The sequence below is a fragment of the Oncorhynchus gorbuscha genome, linkage group LG02 (assembly GCF_021184085.1).
Source record: "Oncorhynchus gorbuscha isolate QuinsamMale2020 ecotype Even-year linkage group LG02, OgorEven_v1.0, whole genome shotgun sequence".
Taxonomy (NCBI): Eukaryota; Metazoa; Chordata; class Actinopteri; order Salmoniformes; family Salmonidae; genus Oncorhynchus; species Oncorhynchus gorbuscha.
In genome coordinates this window covers 59,591,102-59,605,240 of record NC_060174.1, presented here as the reverse complement: position 1 = coordinate 59,605,240, position 14,139 = coordinate 59,591,102, and the positions used below count along the sequence as shown (strand labels likewise).

The 14,139-nt window shown below is 42.5% G+C and overlaps 1 protein-coding gene across 3 annotated transcripts in view; it reads left to right on the top strand.

Annotated features, from left to right (window-relative positions):
- Positions 1–13,498, top strand: part of LOC124005529 (transcription elongation factor SPT6-like) — a 65,175-nt gene extending 51,677 nt beyond the window's left edge. For all 3 annotated transcript variants that reach the window (XM_046314897.1, XM_046314891.1, XM_046314906.1), the window contains exons 34-38: positions 3,746–3,858; positions 5,657–5,734; positions 5,966–6,147; positions 6,439–6,686; positions 11,009–13,498. In XM_046314897.1, coding sequence (XP_046170853.1) covers positions 3,746–3,858; positions 5,657–5,734; positions 5,966–6,147; positions 6,439–6,686; positions 11,009–11,198 — 811 coding nt within the window. In that variant the 3' untranslated portion in view covers positions 11,199–13,498. The remainder of the gene's footprint in view (positions 1–3,745; positions 3,859–5,656; positions 5,735–5,965; positions 6,148–6,438; positions 6,687–11,008) is intronic.
- Positions 13,499–14,139: the final 641 nt, after the last annotated feature.

Sequence of the window (14,139 nt, the reverse complement as noted above, 5' to 3'; positions counted from 1 at the left end):
CAGTCTGATTAATCGGTCGACCTCTAGTTTCAATGCCACGACAGAGGGTATCACATCTGCTGCAGGCGCAGTTGATGAGCTTATTTCTCAAGTCAGTTGTTAGAATGGGAGCGAGCTTGTGTGTTCATGTTTCCAAGTTTCAAACATGTTCGCAAATGCCATTGAAATGGCAGCAGCGATATGACAACCAGCACATTCATGAGTATGAAATACGACTTTCCTCAGTACAAAATCCTCGACGACCCACTGTGCTGTCAGACTCAGCATGCTCATGGGGCTGATATTGCTGGTCCAAATGTCAGTCGTGAAGCTAATAGCAGTGATGCTATTACTGTGTAACTCCGGTAGGGCAACATCTGAAAAATAGCGCACTTGGTAACTTACTGTGTACCGGTGCTCGACCAGTCGGCGAAAGCCAACACCACCCATGACAGAGAACAGGTGATTGTCAAGGGCAATGAATTCCATTATTTTGGTATTAATGGATTTCAACCTTTGAGTTTTCTTGCTGAAATGTTCTTACTCTTTCAAATGACTGCTCGACTTGTTGACTGCTTGATCCACATAGCAGACTTTGTGTGCTAGGTTAAAAATGCAGGAAATTAGCTTTAGATGTTCAAATCAAATTCATTTATATAGCCCTTCGTACATCAGCTGATATCTCAAAGTGCTGTACAGAAACCCAGCCTTAAAACCCCAAACAGCAAGCAATGCAGGTGTAGAAGCACGGTGGCTAGGAAAAACTCCATAGAAAGGCCAAAACCTAGGAAGAAACCTAGAGAGGAACCAGGCTATGTGGGGTGGCCAGTCGTCTTCTGGCTGTGCCGGGTGGAGATTATAACAGAACATAGCCAAGATGTTCAAATGTTCATAAATGACCAGCATGGCCCAATAATAATAGGGCAGAACAGTTGAAACTGGATCAGCTGCACGGCCAGGTGGACTGGGGACAGCAAGGAGTCATCATGTCAGGTAGTCCTGAGGCATGGTCCTAGGGCTCAGGTCCTCCGAGAGAGAGAAAGAAAGAGAGAAAGAGAATTAGAGAGAGCACACTTAAATTCACACAGGACACCGAATAGGACAGGAGAAGTACTCCAGATATAACAAACTGACCCTAGCCCCCCGACACATGAACTACTGCAGCATAAATACTGGAGGCTGAGACAGGAGGGGTCAGGAGACACTGTGGCCCCATCCGAGGACACCCCCGGACAGGGCCAAACAGGAAGGATATAACCCCACCCACTTTGCCAAAGCACAGCCCCCACACCACTAGAGGGATATCTTCAACCACCAACTTACCATCCTGAGACAAGGCCGAGTATAGCCCACAAAGATCTCCGCCACGGCACAACCCAAGGGGGAGGGGGCCAACCCAGACAGGAAGATCACATCAGTGACTCAACCCACTCAAGTGACGCACCCCTCCCAGGGACGGTAGGAAAGAGCCCCAGTAAGCCAGTGACTCAGCCCCTGTAATAGGGTTAGAGGCAGAGAATCCCAGTGGAAAGAGGGGAACCGGCCAGGCAGAGACAGCAAGGGTGGTTCGTTGCTCCAGAGCCTTTCCGTTCACCTTCCCACTCCTGGGCCAGACTACAGTCAATCATATGAGCCACTGAAGAGATTAGTCTTCAGTAAAGACTTAAAGGTTGAGACCGAGTTTGCGTCTCTTACCTGGGTAGGCAGACCATTCCATAAAAATGGAGCTCTATAGGAGAAAGCCCTGCCTCCAGCTGTTTGCTTAGAAATTCTAGGGACAATTAGGAGGCCTGCGTCTTGTGACCGTAGAGTACGTGTAGGTATGTACGGCAGGACCAAATCAGAGAGATAGGTAGGAGCAAGCCCATGTAATGCTTTGTAGGTTAGCAGTAAAACCTTGAAATCAGCCCTTGCCTTGACAGAAAGCCAGTGTAGGGAGGCTAGCACTGGAGTAATATGATCACATTTTTTAGTTCTAGTCAGGATTCTAGCAGCCGTATTTAGCACTAACTGAAGTTTATTTAGTGCTTTATCCGGGTAGCCGGAAAGTAGAGCATTGCAGTAGTCTAACCTAGAAGTGACAAAAGCATGGATTAATTTTTCTGCATAATTTTTGGTCAGAAATGTTCTGATTTTTGCAATGTTACGTAGATGGAAAAAAGCTGTACTTGAAATGGTCTTGATATGTTCTTCAAAAGAGAAATCAGGGTCCAGAGTAACGCCGAGGTCCTTCACAGTTTTATTTGAGACGACTGTACAACCATTAAGATTGTCAGATTCAACAGAAGATCTCTTTGTTTCTTGGGACGTAGAACAAGCATCTCTGTTTTGTCCAAGTTTAAAAGTAGAAAGTTTGCAGCCATCCACTTCCTTATGTCTGAAACACAGGCTTTTAGCGAAGGCAATTTTGGGGCTTCACCATGTTTCATTGAAATGTACAGCTGTGTGTCATCCGCATAGCAGTGAAAGTTAACATTATGTTTTCGAATGACATCCCCAAGAGGTAAAATATATAGTGAAAACAATGGTGGTCCTAAAACGGAACATTGAGGAACACCGAAATTTACAGTTTATTTGTCAGAGGACAAACCATTCACAGAGACAAACTGATATCTTTCCGACAGATAAGATCTAACGCCTCTCATTTTTGGACAACATCCACCCCCCAGTAAATTTGAAATTCTCCCTTAGGACAATATGTTAAATTAATGTCAACAGAAAATTGAGCTTTCAATAGATTTGATCTTTTTAAATTAGGAACTAAATAGGGTGTCCACCCACTCTGCCCAAATTGTAGGGTGTCCACCCGGTCTGCCCAGAGTGGGTGAAAACACACTTTGGTGATGAAATTTCACTCATTTACATTACATTACATTTAAGTCATTTAGCAGACGCTCTTATCCAGAGCCACTCCTTTATAAAATCTATTTTTTACCAAGACAAATATGATTGTTCATGTTCTGAATTCTTCAGTGTGGTCTCTAACATATCATTAACATTATATCCAAAAAGTCCGATTTTGTAACCTAATACATTCGATAATAAGCACTGAGCTCTGTTGACAGAGCGGTGTGCTTTTTCGCAACTACTTTTGATGATTTTAGATGATGTGGTCATCTGCGAAGTTGTTTCTGTGGGTCACAAAAAACTGAATTAACACAAACTGATTTAAATGTAAAAGACTTTGAAAATAAAAAAATCTTGCGGTACGCTCAGTGCTCCGATGACATTTCATAGAGATGCGTGTTTTGTGAGAAATCTTGAAAAAAATAGCAGGCATTTTTGCATTAATATGAAAAGCATATACTAAAATATAAAAATACTACTTGTCTTAAAACAATAAAGAGTTAAAATAGATGTTGTGTCCTGTGGATTCGCCAAAGATTATAAGTTCAACTCGTAAAGTGGGCCTGTCATGTAGCCTTCATTCAGCCTGTCAGGTAGGCTCTCGATGCTGTGCAATTTTTCTTATGTTTATCCACTTTTTTTTCTCTGGCCTCTGATTTTGGCCGTCATGCAAGGGTAAAAACAAACGTTTGAACGGATTATGATACAGAAATGAAGTTTGGACCATTGGCTTTCTTAGGGGATTATCTACACAATTAACATTATTTAACTCATTGGTCAAAATATGCGTATTTGATTTGACACCCTCGACTAAACTCTAAACCTTTTAACTAATACAGTTTGGAGCAGCTGACTGTTCTGAGTGAGGTGATGTGTTGTATCTGAATCTGTCTTGTTGTCCTCTGCTCTGTCTCTGCAGTGTTGAGTTTGTGACCATCAGTCCTGACGGGTTCCGCTACCGTTCCCAGATGTTCCCCACAGTTAACGGACTGTTCCGCTGGTTCAAAGACCACTTCCAGGAACCGGTACCAGGTATGAGGGTCGTTCCACAAGTAGAGTACATTTTGGGTAGTGTAACTTGATAAAAAAAAATACTTAATTTCACCTAATGTTAACGTTCTATCTTGTTTTCCCATCTCAAGTGTTTTAAATTAAATACTATAGAAAGTGCTAGGGTTGGGCCGTATCCAGATTTTCATACCGTCCTACTCAACCGCAAAAACATTTAATATTACCAGAAAGCTAACAAAATTAGCACAAGTGATAGCACATTTCCGTGGAGGCTGCTAGCTAAATATGCTAACAACTGCAAACAAAAATAAACTAATTGCAAAGACAGGCAATCCGGCTAATAAAGTTATAGAAGTATGAGTAGTAGCTACCAAATGTCATTTTTGGTGAATTTGGACATTTACATGCGAATGTGAACGAGAGACAAAGTGCAAAGTTTTGATGCATGGAAGAAGAGCGCTGGCTCTGCAGCATTCTTCGGCTTGCAAGCCTCCCCGTTTTTCCTCCAAACATAATGATGGTTATTATGGCCAAACAGTTCTATTTTTGTTTCATCAGACCAGAGGACATTTCTCCAAAAAGTACGATCCCCATGTGCAGTTGCAAACCGTAGTCTGGCTTTTTAATGGAGCTTTTGGAGCAGTGGCTTCTTCCTTGCTGAGCTGCCTTTCAAGTTATGTCGATATAGAACTCGTTTTACTGTGGATATAGATACTTTTTTAACTGTTTTTTGCTGCTGTTCTGGGATTGATTTGCACTTTTCTCACCAAAGTACGTTCATCTCTAGGAGACAGAATGCGACGGCTGCGTGGTCCCATGGTGTTTATACTTGGGTACTATTGTTTGTACAGATGACCGTGGTACGCAGTACCTTGCTTCCTACAATTATTTACAACTCAATTTTTACAATGAGACGCCGCACATTGACAACTCAAGTCTCTGAAAAAAAGGGCCTTCTGATTTGTCTTCTTACCTAATGAAAGCCTATAGCCGACATAACAAAACAATACCTATACATTCAATATTATTTGGATAATCAAATAGTTGAATTGAAACTTAAATAATTCCCAGAATCGAATATAGGCTGCAAAAATGTATTAATTTAGTAGTCTATAGCCTAGGCTACTCAAACATGACATGGCCTGGGTATGGTCTAAATGAACGAAAGTCTGAATTCATGTAATAATTAACTGATAATAAACCGAATTAGCCTATCATAAACAAATACCTGTTTGCACTTTAAGCTGACTGTATCAATCTACTGGGTTGTTGTCCTTGTCCACAATGACTCTGAAATCCTTCCACAGTTAGGCCTATGTTAGACATTTTTGCTTGAGCTATGCTCACCAGGAAAAGTACACTTGGGGGGTGAAACATAAGTTTCAGCACCACATAAATAATGGACAGTTCCTTGATCCACTGCTTGCGTGACTGGCAGCCTATATGTCTGGAATTCGCCTCAAAACAAGCTCCTGGGTTTGTAAAAATAAATTTAAAAAACATCTTCATTTTAAAACTTTTCAGACACGCAATATAATTGTTCTGAATTGTGAGCCGACCCGCAGGTTGAAAGAATATTTGAGGGTCAATCGTCGTGAACAGTGGGTATCCGACCAATGCAGGGCGCTCTCACATACAGCGCCCCAATCCCGCTGCAATGTCAGCGTCTCTACCTCGCCCACAGGCTAGGCTGAGGTTAAAAACACAAGTATTTCGATTAATTTCATGATACTATTCGAATAGTGTCATTATTTCAAACGCCCATCTCTACACTTTATTGTGCTATTTTGGATTTTATTGTTTGAATTTTTGTCTTCAGGCATCACCCCCAGCAGTAGTAGTCGAACACGGACACCTGCTTCTGTCAACGCTACACCAGCTAACATCAACATCGCAGGTCACACACACACACACACACACACACACACACACACACACACACACACACACACACACACACACACACACACACACACACACACACACACCAGAAATTTTGAATTTGAAAATGTTTGTTTTTTTGTGTCCTATCCAAACAAAGATAACCTAACAGTATTTCTGACTTCTCTCTCTATCCTTCCTTCCTGCCCTCCCCCTACACATCTCTGTCTCTCTCTCTGTCTTTCAGACCTGACGCGAGCTGTCAACGCTCTCCCGCGGAACATGACCTCTCAGATGTTCAGTGCCATCGCCGCGGTGACAGGGCAGGGCCAGAATGCCAACACCACACCCGCCCAGTGGGGCTCCAGCCAATACGGTTACACCGGGGGCAGCAGTGGGGGTGGGGGAGGCAACTCCTCAGCCTATCACGTGAGTTTTTGTTTGTTTTGGGTTAATAGCACTAAACGTTTTCCCAATGATCCAATAGGGTTGTATTATATTAGGGTATAATTAAGGTAACTCGCCTCATCCACTGCCAGTGTGTAGCACCCACCTGAGTGATGCTAAGGAAGCTTGTTGTCGCAGAAAGATCATATTGGAGAGATGAAAACCGAAATAGTGAAATATTAAAAGTGGAATGTTCTCTTTTTTACTGATGTTTGCCACATATCAGTTGATTGATGGACTGACTGATTCATTTACCGATTGATTAATTTGCAGGTATTTGCAACGCCCCAGCAGCCAATGTCGACGCCCATGATGACCCCCAGCTACTCATACACCACCCCCAGCCAGCAAACCATGGGTACGCCCCAGTACCCCTCCTCCACCCCCTTGTCCTCCCACGGACACACACAGAGCAGCCAAGGGCAGGGCCACAGCAGCAGCAACAGTCACCATGGACACTCGTCCAACACACCTTCCTCCTCCTCCACCTCTTCCAGAGGACGCACGCCACAGCAGCCTAAGTAAGTAGAGATGGGGAGTGGGTGTGTGGTCATGTGTGTGTGTATAAGATGGAATTTAAATTGTGTTCTAAGCCAAATTCCAAATGATGTGCCCCCAGACTCAAGTTTTGGAGTTTTGCACCCCATTCTCTTCACAGAGCACTAGATAGCATGGATAGCACTGCACCGTCGAAGCTGCCCTGTACCTAACCTAGCCCTCTTAAAGACTACAACATCCAGACTGCCTTGTACTTAACCCAGCCCTCTTTAATACTTTTTACCCCTCTTGTTTATCTTTGTTTAAACATGTATCATTGAAACCAAGGCTAAAGGGAGTCCTGCATGTACACAATCATACAATTTTACATTTCCAACGGACTATTTACAAGCAATTAAGAAAATAACTTAGAAAACACAATGATGAAAAACGAACATTCATCAGTAAAAAGGCCATTTGATATGCCCTAGCAGCACCAAAACATCCAACTTCATTCCACAAGTAAGGTGTAAAAAATAAATAAACGCAGATCTACCGAACTCAGTGGAAACCAAAAAGATCTCTAGAGTTAGCCATTATTTTTTATATTTGATTAATTTAGCAGACGCTTGTTTGTTTGAGACTGGGTCTGGTAGCTCGGTCATCTCTGGGTTAACAATGAAGTAAGGTATGGCAGAAGTTTGTGCAAGAGGGTCCCCACAATTGTCCCCATGTTGGGGAATAAGAGATTTGAAAGTCTAGGTTTGACATAAAATATGTCACCAAATTACTGTTCCAAACAATCTGATCATTCACCTAATTGTGGCGTTCTAAGCAATTCCCATAGGAATTTCAAAAGCGCAGGTCTTGTGCAACGTTGCCATGCCTTCATTTTTGTCTAACATAAATGATATACATATTAGTAGAGAATTGAAGTCTCTACCTATCCATTAACGTACACACAGTGGAAACGTTACAGCCTTATTCTAAAAATGGATTGAATAGTTTTTTCCCCCCTCATCAGTCTACACATAGTACCCCATAATGATAATGCAAAACCAGTTTTTGATATTTTGGCAAATGTATAAATAATAAACTGATAATGCATTTACATAAGTATTCAGACCTTTTACTCAGTACATTGTTGAAGCACCTTTGGCAGCGATTACAGCCTCGAGTCGTCTTTGGTATGACTCTACAAGCTTGGCACGCCTGTTTTTGGGGAGTTTCTCTACCATTCTTCTTTGCTGATCCTCTCAAGCTTTCTTCACTGCCACTCCTGCGTTGTCTTAGCTGTGGACTTAGGGTCGTTGTCCTGTTGGAAGGTGAACCTTTGAAGCAGGTTTTCATCAAGGATCTCTCTGTACTTTGCTCTTTATCTTTATCTCTCTTTATCCTCAATCCTGACTAGTCTCCCGGTCCCTGCTGCTGAAAAACATCCCCACAGCATGATGCTGCCACCACCATGCTTCACCGTAGGGATGGTGCCAGGTTTCCTCCAGACACGACTTTGGCATTCAGGCCAAAGAGTTCAATCTTGGTTTTCATCAGACCAGTCCTTTAGGTGCCTTTTTGGCAAACTCCAAGCGGGTTGTCATACTGAGGAGTGGCTTCCTTCTGGCCACTCTACCATGAAGGCCTGATTGGTGGAGTGCTGCAGAGATGGTTTTCTTTCTGGAAGGTTTTCCCATCTCCAAGGAGGAACTCTGGAGCTCTATCATAGTGATCATCAGGTTCTTGATAACCTTGCAGCCCATGGCCCTTCGCCCCCGATTTCTCTGTTTTGTATGGCCGGACAGCTCTAGAAAGAGTCTTGGTGGTTCCAAACTTCTTCCATTTAAGAATAATGGAGGCCACTGTGTTCATGGGGACCTTCAATGCTGCAGAAATGTTTTGTTACCCTTCCCCAGAGCTGTGCCTCGGCGCAATCCTGCTTCGGATCTCTATTCCTTTGACCTCGTGGTTTTTACACTGTCAACTGTGGGACCTGATATAGGTTGTAGGAAAACATTTTGAATCTCATAGCAAAGGGTCTGAATACATTTTCAGTCACCGTGTCTGAAGGACAAGTGGATAAAAAGGTTAATGTCAAGCCCTACATGTTTATTTTTAACATTCTCATGGAATGTAGGCCTACATTGAACACCACACATTTGCTGCCTGAATGATAGAACATTTGTTAACATGTTAAAATGTTATGGGATTTTTCGCCATTGTTTTTGATGGTAGGCCACTCTGGTAGGCCTATATTATGATCAAGTAGCCTACTTGGCCACTGTTAGAACTGTTACTTAAAGCATGTAACGTTTGTGTTCACAGTAAACTCGCGCCTGAAGTTGCACAGAAATTTCTCAATGTTCAGGTTTGTGCTCAGCAGACCTGGAATTTGCTCAGTGATGGACATTTTGTTGTTGAGGGAACATTGGTTGGGGGTACTCGAGGACCAGGGTTGAGAAACACTGAGATAGATCAACAGTGCATGTGGAGGATGCCTAATGTAGATGGAGAAAGAAATGCATTGCTTTACAATGACCATTAGGGTGTACCATTTCCATGCCTATTTTGCCATACTCTATGAATATGACCATAGCACATGATTTATGGCCTTTGTATGGCATTGCCAGCAGTAAGATTTGAGTTCGAATATCCAAAAATACGTGGAAGGTAGCTTTCAAATGATATGTCCCTTTCTGTTTTTCGGACAAAAGATTTGTGCAGCGGGGTGTCCCTCAGTCGTTGGACCCGGTACTTGCTTTAACAACCACTCGAGTTTAACAGGTTAACAAACTCGTCAATTTACTTTTTGAAAGATGGATTTTTGTCAATTCAGACACCCAGATATTTAGAAGCGGAGACACAATGTGTGCACCGTCCAATGTACTTATTCATAAATCGTCAGATACAATTTTAAGCGTTTTTGGAAAATAACATATGCTTAGTTTTACCAATTTTGGTTCAACAAAGTATTTCTGCAAGGCAAAACAGGCAGATTGTAGTTCTGAAAGAGCCTTGTCAACGAAAGGGCCAACAGAATAAACAACCATATCGTACGCATACAATTGGAGGCCACAATTTCTTAGACAAACCACTGTTGTTTATATAGATAGTAAAAAGTACAGGGCCCAAATTCTGCCCTTGGGGGACACCTGACAACACCATCAGAATAAACACTTTGTCTTTAATGTCAGGTAGTTTTCAAACCAATTGCAGGTAGCCTGACCCAGGCCAATTTCAGACAGTCTACAAATTAATAAGGAACAGTGGTCAACAGTGTCAAAAGCCATCAACAGGTCTATGAAAAGGGCAGCACAATGCAACTTACTATGTAATTTATCACCAAAGAAGCAGCAGGTGTAGTGACCTGGTCTGATGGACACATTTGAAGCCTGAAAAGACGGACATCTTTGGAGCTAGAAAATATCTAATTTGAGTGAGATCGGGCATTAAATATTCTTTACTTTGTGAAGAGGGGGGCACATGCTTCCAGACCCAACAGATAGCACCCGAGATAATTGTCAGCTTAAAAATATATGAATGATTCTACAATTAGAGTATCAGAAATCTGCAGCAAGAAAGGATCAAGCAAATCAGCCCCACAACAGAAAAATGCTAATTTTCACTTTTGGTGAAATCTATAACCAAAAGCAAAAAAATACATTTGGGGATAGGGATATTTAGAGAACATGATGCCACAAGTTTATTTCAAATATATAGCCACCCCTCCCCCTGTTTGTTCTGTCACACCTGAAGATGTTGTAAGTAGCACTGTCAATATCCTTATGCGGGATCGAGACATTTAGCCACGTCTCTGAGAACCAAAATATCCCGGCTCATGTCATGCACCCAGATATCAAGAAGGTCCAGACTTTGCATGCTGAAATATAACCAGGGTTCTCAAAGTGCGACAAACCAGTTTTATTTTTGGAGTGCTATGCGACTATGAAAAATATCTTGCATATAATAGTTGTACTAATAATCAGGCTTCGCTGTACCATTGTTTCCAAGTGCCCTAGAGAAACAAGCCAGTGCAGATTCATTAGCGTCATGGTTGCACCATTACTACAGCGAAACTGGCTTGTTTCTAGCTCAACCAGGTCAAAGATCGAACTCATATTACCGGCACAATATTTGTATGTTCCTATATCGCATCGCCGGGACCACCTTTTACATTCGTAAGCCATGTCGTAAACTGTTCTAAAACTACTTGCACATTGACGTCGTAAACCATCTGCCCTGTACCTAACCCAGCCTTATAGAACACTACATCATCCAAGCTGCTTTGTAACTAACCCAGCCCTCTAAAACACTACAACCATCCAAGCTGCCCTGTACTTAACCCCACCTTCTACTCTGTCTCCCCCTGCAGGTCGAGCGGCAGCACGGCAGTGGACTGGGCCAAGATGGCGGAGCAGTGGCTCCAGGACAAGGAGGCGGAGAGGAAGAAGCAGAAGAACCCCAGGATGACCCCACGGCCTACACCCAGCCCCATGATCGAGAGCACCCCAATGTCCATCGCTGGAGACGCAACACCCCTTCTGGACGAGATGGACAGATAGAACGGGCTGGTGGGGGTGGGGCTACTATATCCCCCCCCTTATCCCACTCCTTCCGAATATACCACTCGCTCTCATCAACTCATCCATCCGTACGCCTGCCCCTTCAAAATGGACCCATTCCTTTCAGATTCAGAGCCTCCTTAGCTTCCTCTCCTCCTAGCCCACTAGCTAACCCTCCATACCCACTTCTTGTGCCCATTGGAATCCGTTTCTAGCTACTGTGTATCTAGCCATGATTTTCTCCCGGCACATCTCTTCTTCAGTCTATCACTCACTCTTTTTTTGCCAGCCACATCATCCAGTATTTTATTTAGTAAGGATATTACCACTGTCAGGCAGGCAGAGTGTCGACACCAACCACTTTAAATAAACTGCTGACAGATGGAGTTATAGGACGTGGACCTAATGGAGAAATTGTTTGTTGTGAGACAACCTTTCTCCTTTTCTTTTCCTTTTAATAACATGCGATAGGGTATGCTGTGCTTCAAAGTTTAGGGGATGCTGACGAAAGGGTCCGATCGGTTGGCGGGTTGTTGTGTAACGTTCCTTTGGCTGTGTAGACCCGCCCCTTGCCACCCTGGTGATCAGTGGGTTGTGGCGAGAGGCAGCCGAACGAGCATTTCGAGGGGCCAGTCAGGAAGCTTGTCTGCGTTTTTGTATTGATGCATCGGAACTAATAAAGACGCTGTTTTCAGTATGAACCCTAACTCTGGACTGTTCACATTGTCTGTCAAACCAATGCTTATGCATATGAGTCTGGTATTGATCCCCCCAAAAATTTGCTATTGAATATTAAGAGCTTTGTCCTTATTTCAACTAATATGTGGTGAATTAAACCTTGTGATGATAGGAATGATTGAAACGTGAGAAACATAACCATGTCCTCTTCCATCCAAACCCTACTGGTTAGTCATTGTTGCATTCATTAACAAAGACCGACGGACACAGGGATATGTGGATGTAACATGGTTTACTAGTATGTCTCTCTTTTGATCTGTCTCTTTGGGAGACCAGAGAGAGATACTAGGCTTTGTTCTTGTTTCTTATTCTAACCATGAAAATAGTACTAATGGTAACCATGGTAACTGATACCATGACGACACCACAAACGAAAGGAAGTAATGATTGACGTAAACCATTGACGTAAACAGCTGACAAGACAGTAGACTCTGTGGGTAGGGACTAGGTTTCACCGTTGAACTTTTTGTTTTGCTGTGAACTTTTTTAGATCTTGATTGCTTCAAATACTTTATCGTTGTCTTTAAATCATCATATGAGCATTTAAGCCTCTTGGGTATTCGGGCGTTTACATCTATCCCTTTTTCATATCGTCCCTAGCCACTTCCCCCAACTCCGCACCCTTAAAATCCACTCTTTGAAGCATGTCTACAATTTATCTTTTTAACATCAGAACTTAAACCCTAACCTTAACCACACTGCTAACCTTATTACTAAGCCTAACCTTAACCACACTGCTAACCTTATTACTAAGCCTAACCTTAACCACACTGCTAACCTTATTACTAAGCCTAACCTTAAGTTAAGACCCAGCCAATGTTGACTTTGTGGCTGTGGTAACTAGTGACAACCTGCGTGTTGTTGCTTTCATCTTCGCCGTCATTGTTTTGGTCATTGGACTATTGGCTGTAGTCATTATCCAATCGCGTCGTAGCACTGCTCATACTACAAGATGCACTTCCAAATTTTCGCAAGCAATACAATGATCATGACGTCCGACGGGTCTGGAGAACGGAATAGCCATCAACTGGGCCTCCTTCATTCATCTGGGACGACAATAACGAGGCGCAATAGTTTCGTGTATGCCTTGCATAAGTGACACTACCTAGTGTCACACAAAAACACATCTATTGCATTCTGGGGATGTTTTTTTGTTGACTATTTGCTCTGTCTGTATACAGTTGATTGAGTCGCTGATATACTGTACAGTTGCGGGCTTCATTTGTGGATGTGCGATGTTATACAAGGATTTACTCACAGGAACAAAGCATGTTCCACGGAGAATCCTCATTTTATAAATGCTCAGGCTAATAATTGCAAATGAGGACTAGTTCTCAATCAAACTGATGGGGAAAACAATGGCTTTAGTCTAGGAGTATAGGTTTTATCTATAGGACTGGGAAACTGGTCCCACGTTTCTATTTGCAATATTACTTGCTGTACCATCAGTAAGCCTGTGGTTGTTGACAGTGGGAGGAGAGAAAGGAGGGATTTTGTCTCTGGTATTAATTACACTGCTGATAACCTTTTCAAACCCTTTTAATAAAGTATTTGTATTAAAACTGGGAGCCCCTCCCCCCAGTATGTGTGTGTTATGTACACACAGTGTTGTTCAACACACACACACATTTATTTGGTTCTGTGTACAGCGGCGAAAGTGTACAGCCCCACATTTTTACCAAAACATTTGTGTCACACATCAGTTTGCAAACAATGTAAAAAAAAAAATAATAATAATAATAATAGTTAATAAAGCTGCATACAAATATGGTCTCTTTTTTTGCTTTCATGAGTAAGGCAGCTCAAAAATACAGGTGTTTCAGCCTAGCTCAGTGCTTTCTGTGGTGGTTGGGCAGCCAGCGTCACTGCCAAATCTAAGGGAAGAGCTCAAACATTCAAGGCCCTTGGGTGCTGCCATAAAGTTACAGAAGTGCCCATCCAAGAAAGCTCAAGGTCATTGGATCACTGCATATTGGCTATGCTTGAATTGCCCTGCCAATGTTCTTCTCAGACCATTATGAAATTATATTTTGCAATGTACAGTGGGGAGAACAAGTATTTGATACACTGCGGATTTTGCAGGTTTTCCTACTTACAAAGCATGTAGAGGTCTGTAATTTTTATCATAGGTACACTTCAACTGTGAGAGACGGAATCTAAAACAAAAATCAGAAAATCCCATTGTATGATTTTGAAGTAATTA